General features: G+C 44.8%; 1 protein-coding gene across 1 annotated transcript in view; it reads left to right on the top strand.

Annotated features, from left to right (window-relative positions):
- VILL (villin like) overlaps nucleotides 1–20,288 on the top strand; it is a 219,245-nt gene that overhangs the window by 85,958 nt on the left and 112,999 nt on the right. Inside the window, exon 3 of the mRNA XM_063921788.1 lies at nucleotides 2,932–3,006. Within this exon, the coding sequence (XP_063777858.1) occupies nucleotides 2,932–3,006 (75 nt within the window). The remainder of the gene's footprint in view (nucleotides 1–2,931; nucleotides 3,007–20,288) is intronic.

A 20,288-nucleotide genomic window follows, 5' to 3' on the forward strand; every position in this document is an offset into this window, starting at 1 on the left:
ATATTTTTTGTCACTTGGGGGGTGTGGAGGTGAGGGCTGACTCCCGAGGAGTGCTGTCCCTGCAGTGCTGGCTCCTACACAGTGACAGGAGCTGAGTGCTTCACATAATATAACAGTGCAGCACTCGGCTCCTGTCACTGTGCAGGAGCCGGCATTTTGGTGTCACCCCTCGGGAGTAGGCCGCACCCCCCTTGTTACGCCACTGGTGTGTACCCATACTAAGATTAAAAAAGTGTATATCATGTGAGAACAGTTGTCTATATCGGCACCGTATTGTCCCAGCCAGTTGACAGGTTGCTGAGAGTTTGGCTGAATCATTTGTTCTTACACATCAGACTGAGACATAACCCTGAAGCTCTCCTTGTGCTCTAATGCTAATCATCACACACTAATCACGCACAATGGGCAAACATCAGTTAATGCAACAATCATACAACGAATGACAGCACTGCTTTCCTTCATTCTGTATGCTTGTTCATTACATTCAGAATGTCAAAGAATCACTGAGCACACAAAGGCCGGATGTACTAAGCAATGGCAGGACATTCGGCCACTTACCGCAGTGATACTAATCGCATATGTACTAACATTACGATATTATTGATACTAACGATATGATATTATTGATATGTACTAACAGTTAGTATCGCAAAGGACAGATCTTCCGATAAGAGCTGTCCTTCGTGATCAGCGCTGGACGCTCTACTTCTGAGGTTCGGCTCCGCGAGTACCCCTGTGCATGCACAGAGGGTCGCGGCGGCCGCGGGGGAGGTTGGGAGGGATCCAATCTGATCCCTCACCATAGGGTTGTGGAAAGAACCCCATAGGCTTCTATAGGGTAACTCCAGCAAAAGCTGGCATTACCATCTGCACTGAAGCTCGGCATTGCCAGGCTTAGTACATATGGAAATTATGTTAAAAACCTGAAACTGGATTTTTACTGCATTTTTCCTTTAGTCCATCCTGCCATAGGGCCTAATTCAAGGTTGATTGCAAAACAACATTTTGCTCTACTGGGCAAAACCATGTGCACTGCAGGTGGGGCAGATATAACATGTGCAGAGAGAGTTAGTATGGCCCATAGTGTATTACTTCTAGTAAACTGAATAATGTACTTTCTGTACACTTTATGAAGATATCCGTAGCTTACACGCAACCTAACACCCTGAGGGGAAGCTGCAGCATTACTGACATACGCTGTTATGTTACTCTTCAACCACTGTGCAACACGATTACTTTGACAGTGGAAGACCCACAACTAATGACCTTATTATATGTGAACAAATGTGTAATAATATTGGTGTCCTTCTCACTAACTACTCTGATGATTTCCACGGGGTATACATATAAATGGTCAGTATTTCTGGCAGCGGGATCTAATATGAAATGCAAAACCAGGTGTAGTAGCGTTTAATATTATATTACTATCTAAAATCCCGCAGTCAGAACCACCAACAAGCGCCAACATGCTGCCACTTAGTACATATACCCACAGGCCAGCTAAATGATCAGTCACATCCAAATAAACACCTCCTTTTATGTATATGGTCACAGGTTTTACATACGAGTTTGTCATTTACTAACTTCCTGTATGAGCTCCACACAAAGAAACCTTTGAAAATCTTCACAGCGCCGTTAAAATCAGCTCCACATTACAACATCAGGAAACTTTTCATGAGACAAATTAATTAAAATGACTCTATTGTTAAATCAGGCCTGGTACCTCTTAATTTCATGTATATTTTCAAGAAACAAAGCTTAAAATTTCCACACTGTTCTCCAAAGGAAACATCCGTAAGACAGGTCACACAAATTTAAACACGGTATCACCTTATATTTCAGTTCCGAGTAAAGCAAATTCCCATCTCTCCAAGTCCAAAGAAAATTAAAACCTCCAGGACACCAGCGTTTTTCCGTATAGGTACTCCCCTTCTATCTGGATTTAGCTACCAGGCGTTCTTAGCAATTTTGGGTTACCTTTCCTACTGGTCGTCCCACCGAGCTCCGTCCCGACATGAGAATCTTAACCGCTGTAGTTGCCTATATCACCGCGGCTCCTGCTCCCGGCTCACTCCTCTCATGAAATAATGACCGAAATCACTCATTAGGCGGCTAAATCCAGACAGAACGGGAGTACCTATACGGAAAAACGCTGGTGTCCTGGAGGTCCGGTGAGATCATAAGTTTATTACCGAACTGTAAGCGCTTATTACTGCCTGCAATCCGGAGAGAGTTTTATATGTTCTTAACTTTGGATTATAAATAAACTTTTCATTTTCTTTGGACTTGGAGAGATGGGAATTTGCTTTACTCTGAACTGAAATATAAGGTGATACCGTGTTTAAGATTGTGTGACCTGTCTTACGGAAGATTACTTTGGAAGACAGTGTGGAAATTTTAAGCTTTGTTTCTTGAAAATATACATGAAATTAAGAGGTACCAGGCCTGATTTAACAATAGAGTAATTTTAATTAATTTGTCTCATGAAAAGTTTCCTGATGTTGTAATGTGGAGCTGATTTTAACGGCGCTGTGAAGATTTTCAAAGGTTTCTTTGTGTGGAGTTTGCGTTTGCTGATTAGCTGATCAGTTTCTTTGAAAGCACAGCTGGAATCGTTAAAAGCGCTTGGAAAAGATCTTTGTTTTGGTTTTGGAGTATAGTTCCTGTATGAGCTGTATGCTTATTTTCTAAACGATCTGACGAGATTGCTTAGAAATTAAGTACGGATCTCTCCGTGTGTATACCGATAGCTATGCGCGACCCCGTGCCGCGCTATCGCTGACTCTAGATTGGCATTCCCCCCCATCCCTCCCCCCTTGCTCTGTACACATCTCTGTACACATAGATATGTGTGTACGGCACTTAAGTAACATTAGTAGTGACTGGTTTAATTACAGAATTTATATGCTCTACCTCTATATGTCATTTCAGAAAATGCAAATGGTTCCGCTTCCTGAAAAGGCTTATGGGAGCTTCTTTGAAGGCGATTGCTACATCATTTTATTTGTAAGTACTAATGGTTCAGTCTTAGATCTTACCATTTTCTGACAGTGTATTACTTTGTGTGTTATGTCTTATAGCACCTACTCAACCTTTTCCTTCTCATAGCCAGAGCCGGAGGACTTCTGTATGCAGCAATTTTTCCAATGTCTCCCCCAGTTATGTAATACAGAATCAGCTAATTCATTAAGTTTGTAATTACTTAAAATGGCAGCTGAGTGATGGAATGGGGGAGTTGTGTTTCTTTGTAGAATCGATGGGCCAAATGTAATAGAGTGAGAGTTTCAGAAAGTGAGAGATTTGGTAAAGTTTGGCAATCATTTACACAGCAAGATCAACCTGGTTTTGCAGTGTAAATGATTGGCACTTTAAAAAAAAACCTGAACAATCTTAACAAATCTATCACTTTCTGAAACGCTCACTCTATTACATTTGGCCCCATCTATATCTATCTATCTATCTATCTATCTATCTATCTATCTATCTATCTATCTATCTATCTATCTATCTATCTATCTATTATATATAGTGTTTATTATATTTAAACATTTTTTTTTCCTTCAGTCTTGGCTACTGTCTGCTTATAATATGCACCTGTCACTATTGCATTTAAAGTTTACAAAGAGGATTAGTTGATGACTAAAATATTGTAGCTGATATTACACTGTGAAATAATAAGAATTTACTCACAGGTAATTCTATTTCTCGTAGTCCGTAGTGGATGCTGGGAACTCCGTAAGGACCATGGGGAATAGATAGGTACTATCTGGTGTGCACTGGCTCCTCCATCTATACCCCTCCTCCAGACCTCAGTTAAGGAAACTGTGCCCGGAAGAGCTGACACAACAAGGAAAGGATTTGGAATCCAGGGTAAGACTCATACCAGCCACACCAATCACACTGTACAACTTGTGATAACCATACCCAGTTAACAGTATGAACAACAACTGAGCCTCAGTAACAGATGGCTCATAACAATAACCCTTTAGTGAAGCAATAACTATATACATGTATTGCAGAGAGTCCGCACTTGGGACGGGCGCCCAGCATCCACTACGGACTACGAGAAATAGAATTACCGGTGAGTAAATTCTTATTTTCTCTGATGTCCTAGTGGATGCTGGGAACTCCGTAAGGACCATGGGGATTATACCAAAGCTCCCAAACGGGCGGGAGAGTGCGGATGACTCTGCAGCACCGAATGAGCAAGGCAAGGTCCTCCTCAGCCAGGGTATCAAACTTGTAGAACTTAGCAAATGTGTTTGAAGCCGACCATGTAGCAGCTCGGCAAAAGCTGTATAGCCGAGACCCCTCGGGCAGCCGCCCAAGAAGAGCCCACCTTCCTCGTGGAATGGGCTTTTACCAATTTAGGATGCGGCAACCCTGCCGCAGCATGAGCTTGCTGAATCGTGCTACAGATCCAGCGCGCAATAGTTTGCTTTGAAGCCGGAGCACCCAGTTTGTTGGGTGCATGCAGGATAAACAGCGAGTCAGTTTTCCTGACTCCAGCCGTCCTGGCTACATAGATTTTCAAAGCCCTGACTACGTCCAGCAACTTGGAAGCCTCCAAGTCCCGAGTAGCCGCAGGCACCACAATAGGTTGGTTCAAATGAAACGCAGATACCACCTTTGGGAGAAATTGGGGACGAGTCCTCAATTCTGCCCTGTCCATATGGAAGATCAGATACGGGCTTTTACATGACAAAGCCGCCAATTCTGACACACGCCTAGCTGAAGCCAAGGCCAACAGCATGACCACCTTCCATGTGAGATACTTTAGCTCCACGGTCTTAAGTGGCTCAAACCAGTGTGATTTCAGGAAATCCAACACAACGTTAAGATCCCAAGGTGCCACTGGAGGCACAAAAGGGGGCTGAATATGCAGCACTCCCGTAACAAACGTCTGAACTTCAGGCAGTGAAGCCAGTTCTTTTTGAAAGAAAATAGATAGGGCCGAAATCTGGACCTTTATGGATCCTAATTTTAGGCCCATAGTCACTCCTGACTGTAGGAAGTGCAGGAATCGACCAAGCTGGAATTCCTCTGTATAGGCCTTCCTGGCCTCACACCAAGCAACATATTTTCGCCATATACGGTGATAATGTTTTGCTGTCACGTCTTTCCTAGCCTTTATCAGCGTAGGAATAACTTCCTCCGGAATGCCCTTTTCCGCTAGGATCCGGCGTTCAACCGCCATGCCGTCAAACGCAGCCGCGGTAAGTCTTGGAACAGACAGGGCCCCTGCTGTAACAGGTCCTGTCTGAGAGGCAGAGGCCATGGGTCCTCTGAGATAATTTCTTGTAGTTCTGGGTACCAAGTTCTTCTTGGCCAATCCGGAACGATGAGTATAGTTCTTACTCCTCTCTTTCTTACTATCCTCAGTACCTTGGGTATGAGAGGAAGAGGAGGGAACACATAAACCGACTGGTACACCCACGGTGTCACTAGTGCGTCCACAGCTATCGCCTGAGGGTCCCGTGACCTGGCGCAATATTTTTTTAGCTTTTTGTTGAGGCGGGACGCCATCATGTCCACCTGTGGCAGTTCCCAACGGTTTACAATCTGTGTGAAGACTTCTTGATGAAGTCCCCACTCTCCCGGGTGGAGGTCGTGCCTGCTGAGGAAGTCTGCTTCCCAGTTGTCCACTCCCGAAATGAACACTGCTGACAGTGCTAGCACGTGATTCTCCGCCCATCGAAGAATCCTTGTGGCTTCTGCCATTGCCATCCTGCTTCTTGTGCCGCCCTGGCGGTTTACATGGGCGACCGCCGTGATGTTGTCTGACTGAATCAGTACAGATTGGTTTTGAAGCAGGGGCTCTGCTTGACTCAGGGCGTTGTAGATGGCCCTTAGTTCCAATATATTTATGTGTAGAGAAGTCTCCAGACTTGACCACTGTCCTTGGAAGTTTCTTCCCTGAGTGACTGCCCGCCATCCTCGGAGGCTTGCATCCGTGGTCACCAGGATCCAGTCCTGTATGCCGAACCTGCGTCCCTCGAGAAGATGAGCACTCTGCAGCCACCACAGTAGAGACACCCTGGCCCTTGGGGACAGGGTGATCAACCGATGCATCTGAAGATACGATCCGGACCATTTGTCCAACAGATCCCACTGAAAGATCCTTGCATGGAACCTGCCGAAGGGAATTGCTTCGTAAGAAGCCACCATCTTTCCCAGGACTCGCGTGCAGTGATGCACCGACACCTGTTTTGGTTTCAGGAGGTCCCTGACCAGAGATGACAATTCCTGGGCCTTCTCCTCTGGGAGAAACACCTTCTTCTGTTCTGTGTCCAGAATCATTCCCAGGAAAAGCAGACGCGTCGTAGGGATCAGCTGCGACTTTGGGATATTCAGAATCCAGCCGTGCTGTTGCAACACTTCCTGAGAGAGTGCTACGCTGACAAACAACTGCTCTTTGGACCTCGCCTTTATGAGGAGATCGTCCAAGTACGGGATAATTATAACTCCCTTTCTTAGAAGGAGTATCATCATTTCGGCCATTACCTTGGTAAATATTCTCGGAGCCGTGGAGAGACCAAACGGCAACGTCTGGAATTGGTAATGACAGTTCTGTACCACAAACCTGAGGTACTCCTGGTGAGGTGGGAAAATGGGGACATGCAAGTAAGTATCCTTGATGTCCAGCGACACCATAAAATCCCCCTCTTCCAGGCTTGCAATAACCGCCCTGAGCGATTCCATTTTGAACTTGAACTTCATTATATAAGTGTTCAAGGATTTTAAATTCAGGATGGGTCTCACCGAACCGTCCGGTTTCGGTACCACAAACATTGTGGAATAGTAACCCATGCCTTGTTGAAGGAGAGGGACCTTGATTATCACCTGCTGGAGGTACAGCTTGTGAATTGCCGCCAGTACTACCTCCCTTTCCCTGGGAGCAGCTTGCAAGGCTGATTTGAGGTAACGGCGAGGGGGAGTCGCCTCGAACTCCAGCTTGTATCCCTGAGATACAATTTGTACAGCCCATAGATCCACTTGTGAGCGAACCCACTGGTTGCTGAAGTTTCGGAGACGCGCCCCCACCGCACCTGGCTCCGCCTGTGGAGCCCCAACGTCATGCGGTGGACTTAGTGGAAGCAGGGGAGGATTTTTGTTCCTGGGAACTGGCTGCCTGGTGCAGCTTCTTTCCTCTACCCTTGCCTCTGGCCAGAAAGGATGCTCCTCTGACCCGCTTGCTTTTCTGAGGCTGAAAGGACTGCATTTGATAATACGGTGCTTTCTTAGGCTGTGAGGGAACCTGAGGCAAAAAAGTCGACTTCCCAGCAGTTGCTGTGGATACGAGGTCCGAGAGACCGTCCCCAAATAGTTCCTCACCCTTATAAGGCAAAACCTCCATGTGTTTTTTAGAATCAGCATCACCTGTCCACTGCCGAGTCCATAATACTCTCCTGGCAGAAATGGACATTGCATTAATTCTAGATGCCAGCAGGCAAATGTCCCTCTGTGCATCCCGCATATATAAGACGACGTCTTTTATATGTTCTATGGTTAGCAAAATAGTATCCCTGTCGAGGGAATCAATGTTGTCTGACAGGGTATCAGTCCATGCTGCTGCAGCACTACACATCCAGGCTGAAGCAATAGCAGGTCTCAGTAGAGTACCAGAGTGTGTATACACAGACTTCAGGATAGCTTCCTGCTTTCTATCCGCAGGATCCTTTAGGGCGGCCGTATCCTGAGACGGCAGTGCCACCCTTTTAGATAAGCGTGTTAGCGCCTTGTCCACCCTAGGGGATGTTTCCCAACGTAACCTATCCGTTGGCGGGAAAGGGTACGCCATCAGTAACCTCTTAGAAATCACTAGTTTCTTATCAGGGGAACTCCACGCTTCTTCACACAAATCATTTAATTCATCAGATGGGGGAAAAGTCACTGGCTGCTTTTTCTCCCCAAACATAATACCCCTTTTGGTGGTAACCGGGTTAATATCAGAAATGTGCAATACATCTTTCATTGCAGTAATCATGCATCGGATGGCTTTTGTAGACTGTACATTTGTCTCATCCTCATCTACACTGGAGTCAGACTCCGTGTCGACATCTGTGTCTACCATCACAGCTAGCGGGCGTTTATGAGCCCCTGGCGGCTTCTGAGTCGCCTGGGCAGGCGCGGGCTGAGACCCCGGCTGTCCCAAGGCTGCTGCGTCATCAAACCTTTTATGTAAGGAGTTGACACTGTCGGTTAAGACCTTCCACATATCCATCCAATCAGGTGTCGGCCCCGTCGGGGGCGACACCACATGTATCTGTCCCTGCTCCGCCTCCACGTAACCCTCCTCATCAAACATGTCGACACAGCCGTACTGACACACCGCACACACACAGGGAATGCTCAGACTGAGGACAGGACCCCACAAAGTCCTTTGGGGAGACAGAGAGAGAGTATGCCAGCACACACCACAGCGCTATATAACACAGGGATTTACACTGCTAATAAGTGATTTTCCCAATAGCTGCTTGTTTGTATCGATTTGCGCCTAAATTTATGTGCCCCCCCTATCTTTTTAACCCGTCTTGTACCTGGATACTGCAGGGGAGAGCCTGGGGAGCGTGCTTCCAGCGGAGCTGTGAAGGGAAAATGGCGCTGGTGTGCTGAGGAAGAAGGCCCCGCCCCCTCAGCGGCGGGCTTCTGTCCCGCGTTTTGTGTAACTTAATGGCGGGGGTTTGCACACATATACAGTGCTAGACTGTATTATGTGTGTAATTTGTGCCAAAAGGTATTATAATTGCTGCCCAGGGCGCCCTGCACCCTACAGTGACCGGAGTGTGTGGTGTGCTGTGGGAGCAATGGCGCACAGCTGCAGTGCTGTGTGCTACCTTAATGAAGACAGGAGTCTTCTGCCGCCAATTTCATCTGTTCATCTGTCTTCTGGCTCTGCAAGGGGGACGGCGGCGCGGCTCCGGGAACGGACGATCGAGGTCAGGCCCTGTGTTCGAACCCTCTGGAGCTAATGGTGTCCAGTAGCCTAAGAAGCACAAGCTATCTGCAAGCAGGTAGGTTTGCTTCTCTCCCCTCAGTCCCACGTAGCAGTGAGTCTGTTGCCAGCAGATCTCACTGAAAATAAAAAACCTAACAAATACTTTCTTTCTAGCAAGCTCAGGAGAGCCCACTAGGAGCACCCAGCTCTGGCCGGGCACAGATTCTAACTGAGGTCTGGAAGAGGGGCATAGAGGAAGGAGCCAGTGCACACCAGAGAGTACCTAATCTTTCTTTTAGAGTGCCCAGTCTCCTGCGGAGCCCGTCTATCCCCATGGTACTTACGGAGTTCCCAGCATCCACTAGGACGTCAGAGAAATATATTTTTAGATAAGCCCAATAATTGTTATTTACATGTTAAAGGCTGAGTTATAATCCCTTAGAGGGAAACTCCATGTATCATGACTTGTGTAGGTCGGAAAAGGCTAATGTTAGCTTGCAAGGAGCTTCCGCCTAACATGCACCCTCAGGGTTTCTGTACTGGAGACAAATGTTTTGCGTAGGCTGTACAGGTGGAAAGGAAACTGCCAACCCCAGACAGCTGCCATAATCTTCCAAATGAACAATACAAGTGACACTCCTCTAGTGTAATATTCAGAAGTCCACAGTATTTTTAGTAATACTTTTTTATTTTATTTTAAATAACAGCTTTATTGAGGTTTTTGCAATAATAAACATGAGAAAAGGGGCACAGAAGAAATAAAGAATGGAGGAGGATGTAACCAGGGTGTAACTGGTCAGGCAGAATATAGCATTCATTTTGCCAAATACACAGAAGAGAGACTGCACATAACAATTAGCAGCATGAAAGTAGGGGCTAGTGGAGAAGGAGGAAGTGGACAAAAGAAGAGAAGACTTGTTTAATTGTAATAAATGGATAAGGGCTGTCTGTCAACTATTAGCCTGCTTGGTAGACAGTCTAACCCTATGACCCAGTGTACCACTACTAGAGGATTAAAGACCAAGCTATAGAAGGGTCATGTCTAGCACTGGAACGCTAACCCCATCCCTCTCCATTTACACACAGACGAAATTGTCCAGTGTCCACATGAGCTTCACCCACTAGAATGGTCACCTCTTAACATTAACCCCACTCCATACACTGGTCACCTCATAACATTTACCCCCCCCCACCTCCCCCCCTCCATACAATGGTCACCTCATAACATTAACCCCCCTACACAACAGTTCCTACATTTTTAGCATCTCAGTCCACAAATGATATTAATAATCCCCCCAAAAACCATTTACCAGCTGTTTCTGCATGCGAAATGCTGCATTACAGTCATTTCCAGAAAAACACTATAACGTAGCATTTCGTATGCAGATACAGCCGCAGTCACACACAGAATATAGGCATGCCGCATATCGTGTTAATCAGCGTAAGTTGCTTGTGCATCCTATTCACATAGCAATACAATTTAGACACCCTTAAATGAAAAAGTCACACATAAAGACGCTCGGCGCTATCGAGTCACGCCATGCCATGACTAGTATGGTTGTTTAAACGTGTACAGCAAGGATGTAGTAGAACATATCTGTATAGGGGAACCAATGATGTCTTGGAGTGATCCTCTGTTGAGAGAAGTTGAGTATTTTATTTGCATTTAAAGTTAATTTAATGAGATATTAGTGGTCTTTTAATATAGTTGATACTTTAATATAGTCAATACTTTAGTAGGCAGCCTAGACAAACAAGAGCCAGACCTGCATGCAGGTGATTCCCCTAACTTGGTTCCCTATGTTAATTATTTTTGCAATGCCTTATTTAATCATAATAATATACATAGGTAAAGGAACAGAAGCAAGTTCCTTAAGCCCCGTACACAAGGGGGAGATGTGTGCTGAGAAATCTAGCACAGACCGCTCAGCACACATCTCTCCCCCCGCTCAGCACACACAGCACAATGTGTGTGTGTGTGGGGGGGGGGGGGGGGGGGGGGCGCTCATTTCTCCGAGCGGTGAAATGAGCCATGTGCTGCTAGGCCAATCTAGTGCTGGCGAATAGCGCCGTGCGGGGCCACGCGTCGCTATCACTGTCTAGTCAGATTGCTTAGAATTTAATCACGGATCTCTCAGTGTTCCAGCTGTGTGCACCCTTTTCCAATTCACATCCATCTGACCTCTGACCTACCAGTTGATCAGACATTAGCTTACATCACCTCTGGTTTCATCCAAACCTAGTCGTCTGGTTGTGTCAAAAGATTTTTACACCGGCAGATAAATCAGGAGACCAGATCACTGATCACCTGACCATTATAGTTATTACAGGTATATACACTCCTGCGACAGGTTTGTCTAAATCTTCTCCCAATTCATCCCTCAAGCAGGAACAGATTGGATGAGTTTGTACATTGATCCTTTCTGCAAATCGTTTCAGCAGATATAGATCTGCAGCAAAACTGGACACGTATGTACACAGAGATCGGGTTTTGTGTCTGTGACCTAGGCGTGCATTTTCTAAAGGTCGATATCAATCAATTTTAAATCGATGTTGTGTCTCTAGGGATAATTCGCACATTTACGAACACCTAAAAATGTCTAAAAAAATGTGATTGTTAGTAAATGTGCGATTTAGCAACAGAAACACAACATTAATTTAGATCAATTTGAATTCAACCTTTAGTAAATTTACCCCTAGTTTCCAGTAACATTGTGTCAACAGTCTGGTTGGGAGTTGGATCCCCAGAAGATTTGACAAGTGTGTATCAAGCTTATGTGTAAACCACTCTTCAGCAGATGATCTCATTAGTGAGAAAGCAACAGGAATGAAAGGAAGGAGGGAATGTACTGTACTGTACTTGTTTGCCAAAGGTAACAAAGGATACAGATATCAAACAGTAAAACCATCCATGCTTGGAACAAACACCAGCAAAAATGGATCAGTAAGTAATGGCAATGCTACATAGAAACCTGCAATAGGCACCACATTTGCTGGTGAAAGTAAAAAAAAAATGATAAACTTTTCTATAAATTAATCTTATTGAAAAGTAGGAACTGTTGTTATTATTATTATTATTATTATTATCCTCTTGTAATACAATACACAACAGGTAACATCACATAAATACATAGCATGATGAATATAAGGCATAAAACAACAGACAGTAAGGTGCATGAGAGCAGGGCCGGATTAAGCCTTTGGGGGGCCCGGGTCACTTGACAAATGGGGGGCCCTTCCCCAATTGTCAGCGCAGCCCCCCTACCCCCGCACCTTCATGAGGCAGCAGTGCAGGTCCTACTTAAATATATCACAGCAGGGTGATTACAGGAGCACTCACCAGTCTTTGAAATCAATGTACTTAAATATTTATTACCAAATCAGCAATAATCACAATATACGATATCTGGGTCTGGATGTAATGACGCCCGAGTTCATCGGCCATGCGGGATGCCGGCCAAACTCTGACTTTTTTTAAAGGGGCTATCACTTACGAGGCACGGTTTTTTCTTGTAAGTGATTGCCCCTTTAAAAAAAATGTTGAGTTCAGCAGGCATCCCTCATGGCTGTCGTACTCGGGCGTCATTATGTCCAGCCCCTGGTCGCAGTATGAGGCTGTCAATATTTAGATCTGAACACAGACCTTTTTCAAGACATGCAATCCAAGTATCTGTCCACATTACTAATAGTAATAAAAGTAATGAGACCATCAGTATATATATATATATATATATATATATATAGCCTTTCCATGGTGCGGCACTCTTGCTTGTTTCAGAAATAAACGGACTATAGTCCGTTTATTTCTGAAACAAGCAAGAGTGCCGCACCATGGAAAGGCTATTTGATTAATCTTTGTGAGGGCACCAGCGACAGATATTTCTAAGGCTAACACGGAGTGCCGGACCGCAGCAATATATATATATATATATATATATATATATATATACTGTATATAAATATATATATATACTGTATACTGTATATAAATATATATATATATATATGTCCTTGTAGCGGCAATCTTGTTTCCTAATGACGTGTAATAAACCTGACACGTAGCTGTATAATATGGGCTGACGTCTGTTATATTTACATGTGGAAAATCCAAGTGGCGCTACAAGGATTTTTCTGAGGGATTGTGTCGGCTACCTGGACTCCTATCTATCTATCTATCTATCTATCTATCTATCTATCTATCTATCTATCTATCTATCTATCTATCTATCTTAGATATAGATACACATAAAGTACACACACATATCTATAGCTATTTATGTAGATACACAGATAGATAGATAGATAGATAGATAGATAGATAGATAGATAGATAGATAGATAGATAGATGATAGATAGATAGATACAGAGAGAGATATAGAGAGATAGATGATAATGAAAGCACTGAATGCAAGCCTGTGGAACGTAGATGATCTTCCGGGAAAGCAGGCTCGCAGGGTCGGATTATCTTGATGCAGCGTCCCGTCCAGTTCTGAAGTGCTGAAGGAAGTTTAGTAGTGCTTCCTCTGGGTCCTAATGCCTGCAGTGTTCTCAGCTTCTAGACACAGGGGCCCGGGGGTACTTAACCCCTGTTACCCCCCCTTAATCCGGCTCTGCATGAGAGGCAGTAGCGGCTCTTGACACGGGCAAGCAGGTTTTTTGCCCGGGGCGCCGCTACCCTGAGGGCGCCGCCGTGGCAAGAGCCGCTACTAATTATCCTCCCCCCGCTTCCCGGCTGCAGCGAGCGCCGTGTGCGCCCGCTGCAGCCGGCGTCGCTGACTCACGCTAGAGGTCAAAATTGACCCCTAGGGGTAAATTTACTAAGATGGGAGTTCTATTTCAGATGGGATGTTGCCCATAGCAACCAATCAGATTCCAGGTATTATCTTCTAGAAGGTGCTAGATAAATGAGAAGTAGGATCTGATTGGTTGCTATGGGCAACATCCCATCTGAAATAGAACTCCTATCTTAGTAAATTTACCCCCTAGTGTTAGTGCGGCGCTGCTATGGGAGAGACGTCATGACGTCTCTCCCATAGAGAGGAGCCGCTACCCAGAGACAGCGGCAGCGGCGGTCCGGAAGCAGGAGCGAAGCAGGTAAGTATTGTGATTTTTCTTTTAGGGTTTCAAAGCAGCGTTACTACAGGGGGCACTACTACTGGGGGCACAGACAGGGGGCACAGCTAAAAGGGGCACTACTACTGGGGGCACATACAGGGGGCACAGCTACAAGGGGCACATCTACAGGGGGCACAACTACAGGGGGCACATACTGGAGCACTGCTACAGGGGGAACAGCTACTGGGGGCAAATCAACTGGGGGCACAGCTACTGGGGGCACAGCTACAGGGGGCACTACTACAGGGGACACTGCTACAAGGGGCACAGTTACAGGGGGCACAACTACTAGGGACACTGCTACAGGGGGCACTGCTACAGGGGGCAAATTAACTGAGGGCACAGCTGCTGGGGGAACAATTACTGGGGCACAACTACTGGGGGCACAGCTACTGGGGGCAAATCTACAGGGGGGCACAAGTACTGGGGGCACATACTGAGGGCACCGCTACAGGGGGAACAGCTACAGGAGGCAAATCGACTGGGGGCACAACTACTTGGGGCAAATCTGGGGGCACAGCTACTGGGGGCATAATTGTGGCCACGACCCTCCCCTATGAAGCCACGTCCCTGTTTTGCCGCGGGGAAGGGAGCGCCAGTGGAAACTTTCGCACTGGGCGCCACAATGTGTAGAACCGGCCCTGATGAGAGGGACATCTCGCTGTATAGGAACAGGCAGAAATGAGTGGCAGGGGGAAAGGCAACAGCTGTCACTGACCCTGTACTCATCATGTGAGTGACCAAACAGTATCAGATTCATTAAGGGACAATGGGGCCTATTTATCATTGGGAGCCATCCGACCAACGATAATTTAGTATCCAGCTTGCTACAATTTGCACCGGTTGATAACATAATTTCCGGAAAACAATTCAGTATTTCTGTGGTGTGGGGACTGCTGCTCTGAAAAGCAGCCGTCCCTGCGATCCCCTAACACTGCTACAGTACTTCCGTGGCAACGTTACTTACCAGACTGTGGGGGATATGTACTAAGCAGTGATAAAAGTGGAGAAGTGAGCCAGTGCAGAAGTTGCCCTTGGCAACCAATCAGCATTGAAGTAACATTTATAATTTGCATACTATAAAAGTATACAGAGCAGCTGATTGATTGCCATGGCCAGTTTCTCCACTGGTTCACTTCTCCACTTTTATCACTGCTTAGTACATGTCCCCCATATGTCGGCCTTCTGTGCATGGGTGACCTGAGGTCATGTATGCGCACAGCTAAAGGTCATACTGTGTGGCAGGGATGCCCTGGAATCCCTCTTTTCAACCCCAGAACTTCTTCCCATATGAAGGAGCAGGCCACCGGGACTCAGCGTCATCAGTTTTTAGAGTTTACTGAAATTAGGCAGCCCTATCGGGCCCCTAGTGATGAATGATTCCATACCCATTACATAACACATGCAGAAACTAGCTTTCCCACATGAGTAACGGGCCCATTACTGGTGATGAATAGATCCCAAAAGACAAACAAGGCAGAGTTTTTGGCATGGATAGTGCTAGTGGGTAGGGCAAGAGAGAGGAGGGCCCTGACAGCTTACAGTATGTACTAAAGAAAAGGTGTGACCTGCAAAGTAGCCAAGATAGAGGGGTTGAGGGAGTGAGGAGTTAGTTAGTGGGCTGGTAGGATTTAGTAACCTTTTACTGTGTGTTTTTAGGGTGTGCTTAAAGCTGGGGTCACTGGCAGGCTGTGTGAGTAGGTGAGGGAGTGTGGCCAGGGGAGAGGGGCGGGCATGGGAGGAGGTGACCAAAGTGTAGACAAAGATGAGTCTGGCGATGTAATGGGGACATTTTTGTTTATTTAAGATTCTATCACTCTCTCATAGCCACGTCTCATAGCCAAACAATGGTTACATACTTGCGGACAACAATCAGTGCATTCATTAGATAATAATGTATATTTCATATGTATTTTGGTTATATATCTGAGGCAGGACCTGACCTTTACCTAGCAGCTCATTCCCTGGTAGAGCATGGCCAGTGTCACTGCTGCAAAGGCTGTGTGTAGGCTTCGAATCACTAGTGCAAGTAGTGAGAATCACTAGTGCAAATAGGAGATGTTACTCATATGCTCAATGGCTGTTCACAATTTATATTAGTACAGCAGGAATAATAATCTGTATCAGAGGAATAAAATGTAACATGACATATAATAAAGCACAGCAACACATTTCTAGTTTGGCCATGCATGTTGTTCTGTGCCCAGGCTAGTTGACCAGCCTTCCAGGCATGTCCACTCCATATATTATCTGATTAACTGAAGGGAGGCATGGAGACATGGCAATCAGCGCGGACATAGCCAGGTTTCATCAGTAAAGTAACTGCAGGGACTAGACGCTGTGTATTTTAATGATGGGATAGGGGGTTTGCACACATAAAGGCATAGTTGGTACTAATGACAACGTTTGCACTATATATAGGTACAGTATGTATACTATCTTCCAGAAGCTTCTTTACTGTGAGCTTTCCATTTCACTCTACATCTGCTTTCATGCATGTGCATGAATATTAATTCCAACTACAGATCTGTATGTGTCTATAGTACAGTATATAACCCCTACATTCTGCTATACAGTATGTTGGAGGCTCTCCTGGAGCTGTAATTTCCTGGTGATGAATCACAGAAGGTGACTAAATAGAGAGTACACCCAGAATTATGCTTTTTTTGCATGCTGTAGTAATAACAGGTACATAATAACATTTCTGAGGTACTCACACCTCAAACCACGTTACATGCACATTGGTTATGTCAGAGTGCACTGTGGACACAATAATCCCTTGCAGATAAATGTCAAGTACCTGTGCCTACATATAGTAACGGCAGCTTTTGTGTAGAGATGAGCGGGTTCGGTTCCTCTGAATCCGAACCCGCCCGAACTTCATGTTTTTTTTCACGGGTCCGAGCGACTCGGATCTTCCCGCCTTGCTCGGTTAACCCGAGCGCGCCCGAACGTCATCATCCCGCTGTCGGATTCTCGCGAGGCTCGGATTCTATCGCGAGACTCGGATTCTATATAAGGAGCCGCGCGTCGCCGCCATTTTCACACGTGCATTGAGAGTCATAGGGAGAGGAAGTGGCTGGCGTCCTCTCCGTTTAGAGAAGAGAGAGACACAGTATTTTGGGGAGCATTATTAGGAGGAGTACTACTATACTGTATATTATACTGTATACTACTATACTACTTGCTGAAGTGATATTTATAGATTAGATAGTGTGACTGTAAGTGTATTATCTGACTTGTGGGGGAGACACTGACAGTGGGGAGCAGTTAGAGTCTGAGAGCAGGACTCAGGAGTACATATAACGTACAGTGCACACTTTTGCTGCCAGAGTCAGTGCCACACTGCCATTGTTGTGACCACACTGACCACCAGTATAATAATATATTTTGTGATTGTCTGCTTAGGACTCGGAGTACTAGTTGCAAGTTGCAACGTGAGTGACCTGACCACCAGTTTAATAATCAATCACCACCAGTTTAATATATATATATATATATATATATATATATAATTGTATATAATATATATATATATATATATATATATATATAATATTGTATACCACCTACCCGTGGTTTTTTTTTTTTTATTCTTCTTTATACATACTACTATAGTAGCTTACTGTAGCAGTCTGCGGTGCTGCTGACCTGACAGTGTCCAGCAGGTCCGTCATCAGTCATTACATAATAAATATATATAGTACCTGTCCGGCTGCAGTACTAGTGATATTATATTGATTTCATCTCATTATCAATAATTTATCATCCAGTCTAGACTCTATATTAGCAGCAGACACAGTACGTTAGTCCACGGCTGTAGCTACCTCTGTGTCGGCACTCGGCAGTCCATCCATAATTGTATACCACCTACCCGTGGTTTTTTTTTTTCTTTCTTCTTTGTACATACTACTATAGTATAGTAGCTTACTGTAGCAGTCTGCGGTGCTGCTGAGCTGACAGTGTCCAGCAGGTCCGTCATCAGTCATCATTACCTAATAAATATATTATCTACCTGTCCGGCTGCAGTACTAGTGATATTATATATACATACATATATATATTGATTTCATATCATTATCATCCAGTCTATATTAGCAGCAGACACAGTACGGTAGTCCACGGCTGTAGCTACCTCTGTGTCGGCACTCGGCAGTCCATCCATAATTGTATACCACCTACCCGTGGTTTTTTTTTCTTTCTTCTTTGTACATACTACTATAGTATAGTAGCTTACTGTAGCAGTCTGCGGTGCTGCTGAGCTGACAGTGTCCAGCAGGTCCGTCATCAGTCATCATTACCTAATAAATATATTATCTACCTGTCCGGCTGCAGTACTAGTGATATTATATATACATACATATATATATTGATTTCATATCATTATCATCCAGTCTATATTAGCAGCAGACACAGTACGTTAGTCCACGGCTGTAGCTACCTCTGTGTCGGCACTCGGCAGTCCATCCATAATTGTATACCACCTACCCGTGGTTTTTTTTTTCTTTCTTCTTTGTACATACTACTATAGTATAGTAGCTTACTGTAGCAGTCTGCGGTGCTGCTGAGCTGACAGTGTCCAGCAGGTCCGTCATCAGTCATCATTACCTAATAAATATATTATCTACCTGTCCGGCTGCAGTACTAGTGATATTATATATACATACATATATATATTGATTTCATATCATTATCATCCAGTCTATATTAGCAGCAGACACAGTACGGTAGTCCACGGCTGTAGCTACCTCTGTGTCGGCACTCGGCAGTCCATCCATAATTGTATACCACCTACCCGTGGTTTTTTTTTTCTTTCTTCTTTGTACATACTACTATAGTATAGTAGCTTACTGTAGCAGTCTGCGGTGCTGCTGAGCTGACAGTGTCCAGCAGGTCCGTCATCAGTCATCATTACCTAATAAATATATTATCTACCTGTCCGGCTGCAGTACTAGTGATATTATATATACATACATATATATATTGATTTCATATCATTATCATCCAGTCTATATTATCAGCAGACACAGTACGGTAGTCCACGGCTGTAGCTACCTCTGTGTCGGCACTCGGCAGTCCATCCATAATTGTATACCACCTACCCGTGGTTTTTTCTTTTTCTTTCTTCTTTGTACATACTACTATAGTATAGTAGCTTACTGTAGCAGTCTGCGGTGCTGCTGAGCTGACAGTGTCCAGCAGGTCCGTCATCAGTCATCATTACCTAATAAATATATTATCTACCTGTCCGGCTGCAGTACTAGTGATATTATATATACATACATATATATATTGATTTCATATCATTATCATCCAGTCTATATTAGCAGCAGACACAGTACGTTAGTCCACGGCTGTAGCTACCTCTGTGTCGGCACTCGGCAGTCCATCCATAATTGTATACCACCTACCCGTGGTTTTTTTTTTTCTTTCTTCTTTGTACATACTACTATAGTATAGTAGCTTACTGTAGCAGTCTGCGGTGCTGCTGAGCTGACAGTGTCCAGCAGGTCCGTCATCAGTCATCATTACCTAATAAATATATTATCTACCTGTCCGGCTGCAGTACTAGTGATATTATATATACATACATATATATATTGATTTCATATCATTATCATCCAGTCTATATTAGCAGCAGACACAGTACGTTAGTCCACGGCTGTAGCTACCTCTGTGTCGGCACTCGGCAGTCCATCCATAATTGTATACCACCTACCCGTGGGTTTTTTTTTTCTTTCTTCTTTGTACATACTACTATAGTATAGTAGCTTACTGTAGCAGTCTGCGGTGCTGCTGAGCTGACAGTGTCCAGCAGGTCCGTCATCAGTCATCATTACCTAATAAATATATTATCTACCTGTCCGGCTGCAGTACTAGTGATATTATATATACATACATATATATATTGATTTCATATCATTATCATCCAGTCTATATTAGCAGCAGACACAGTACGGTAGTCCACGGCTGTAGCTACCTCTGTGTCGGCACTCGGCAGTCCATCCATAAGTATACTAGTATCCATCCATCTCCATTGTTTACCTGAGGTGCCTTTTAGTTGTGCCTATTAAAATATGGAGAACAAAAATGTTGAGGTTCCAAAATTAGGGAAAGATCAAGATCCACTTCCACCTCGTGCTGAAGCTGCTGCCACTAGTCATGGCCGAGACGATGAAATGCCAGCAACGTCGTCTGCCAAGGCCGATGCCCAATGTCATAGTACAGAGCATG

This window comes from Pseudophryne corroboree, chromosome 5 (assembly GCF_028390025.1).
Source record: "Pseudophryne corroboree isolate aPseCor3 chromosome 5, aPseCor3.hap2, whole genome shotgun sequence".
In the NCBI taxonomy this organism is placed as follows: domain Eukaryota; kingdom Metazoa; phylum Chordata; class Amphibia; order Anura; family Myobatrachidae; genus Pseudophryne; species Pseudophryne corroboree.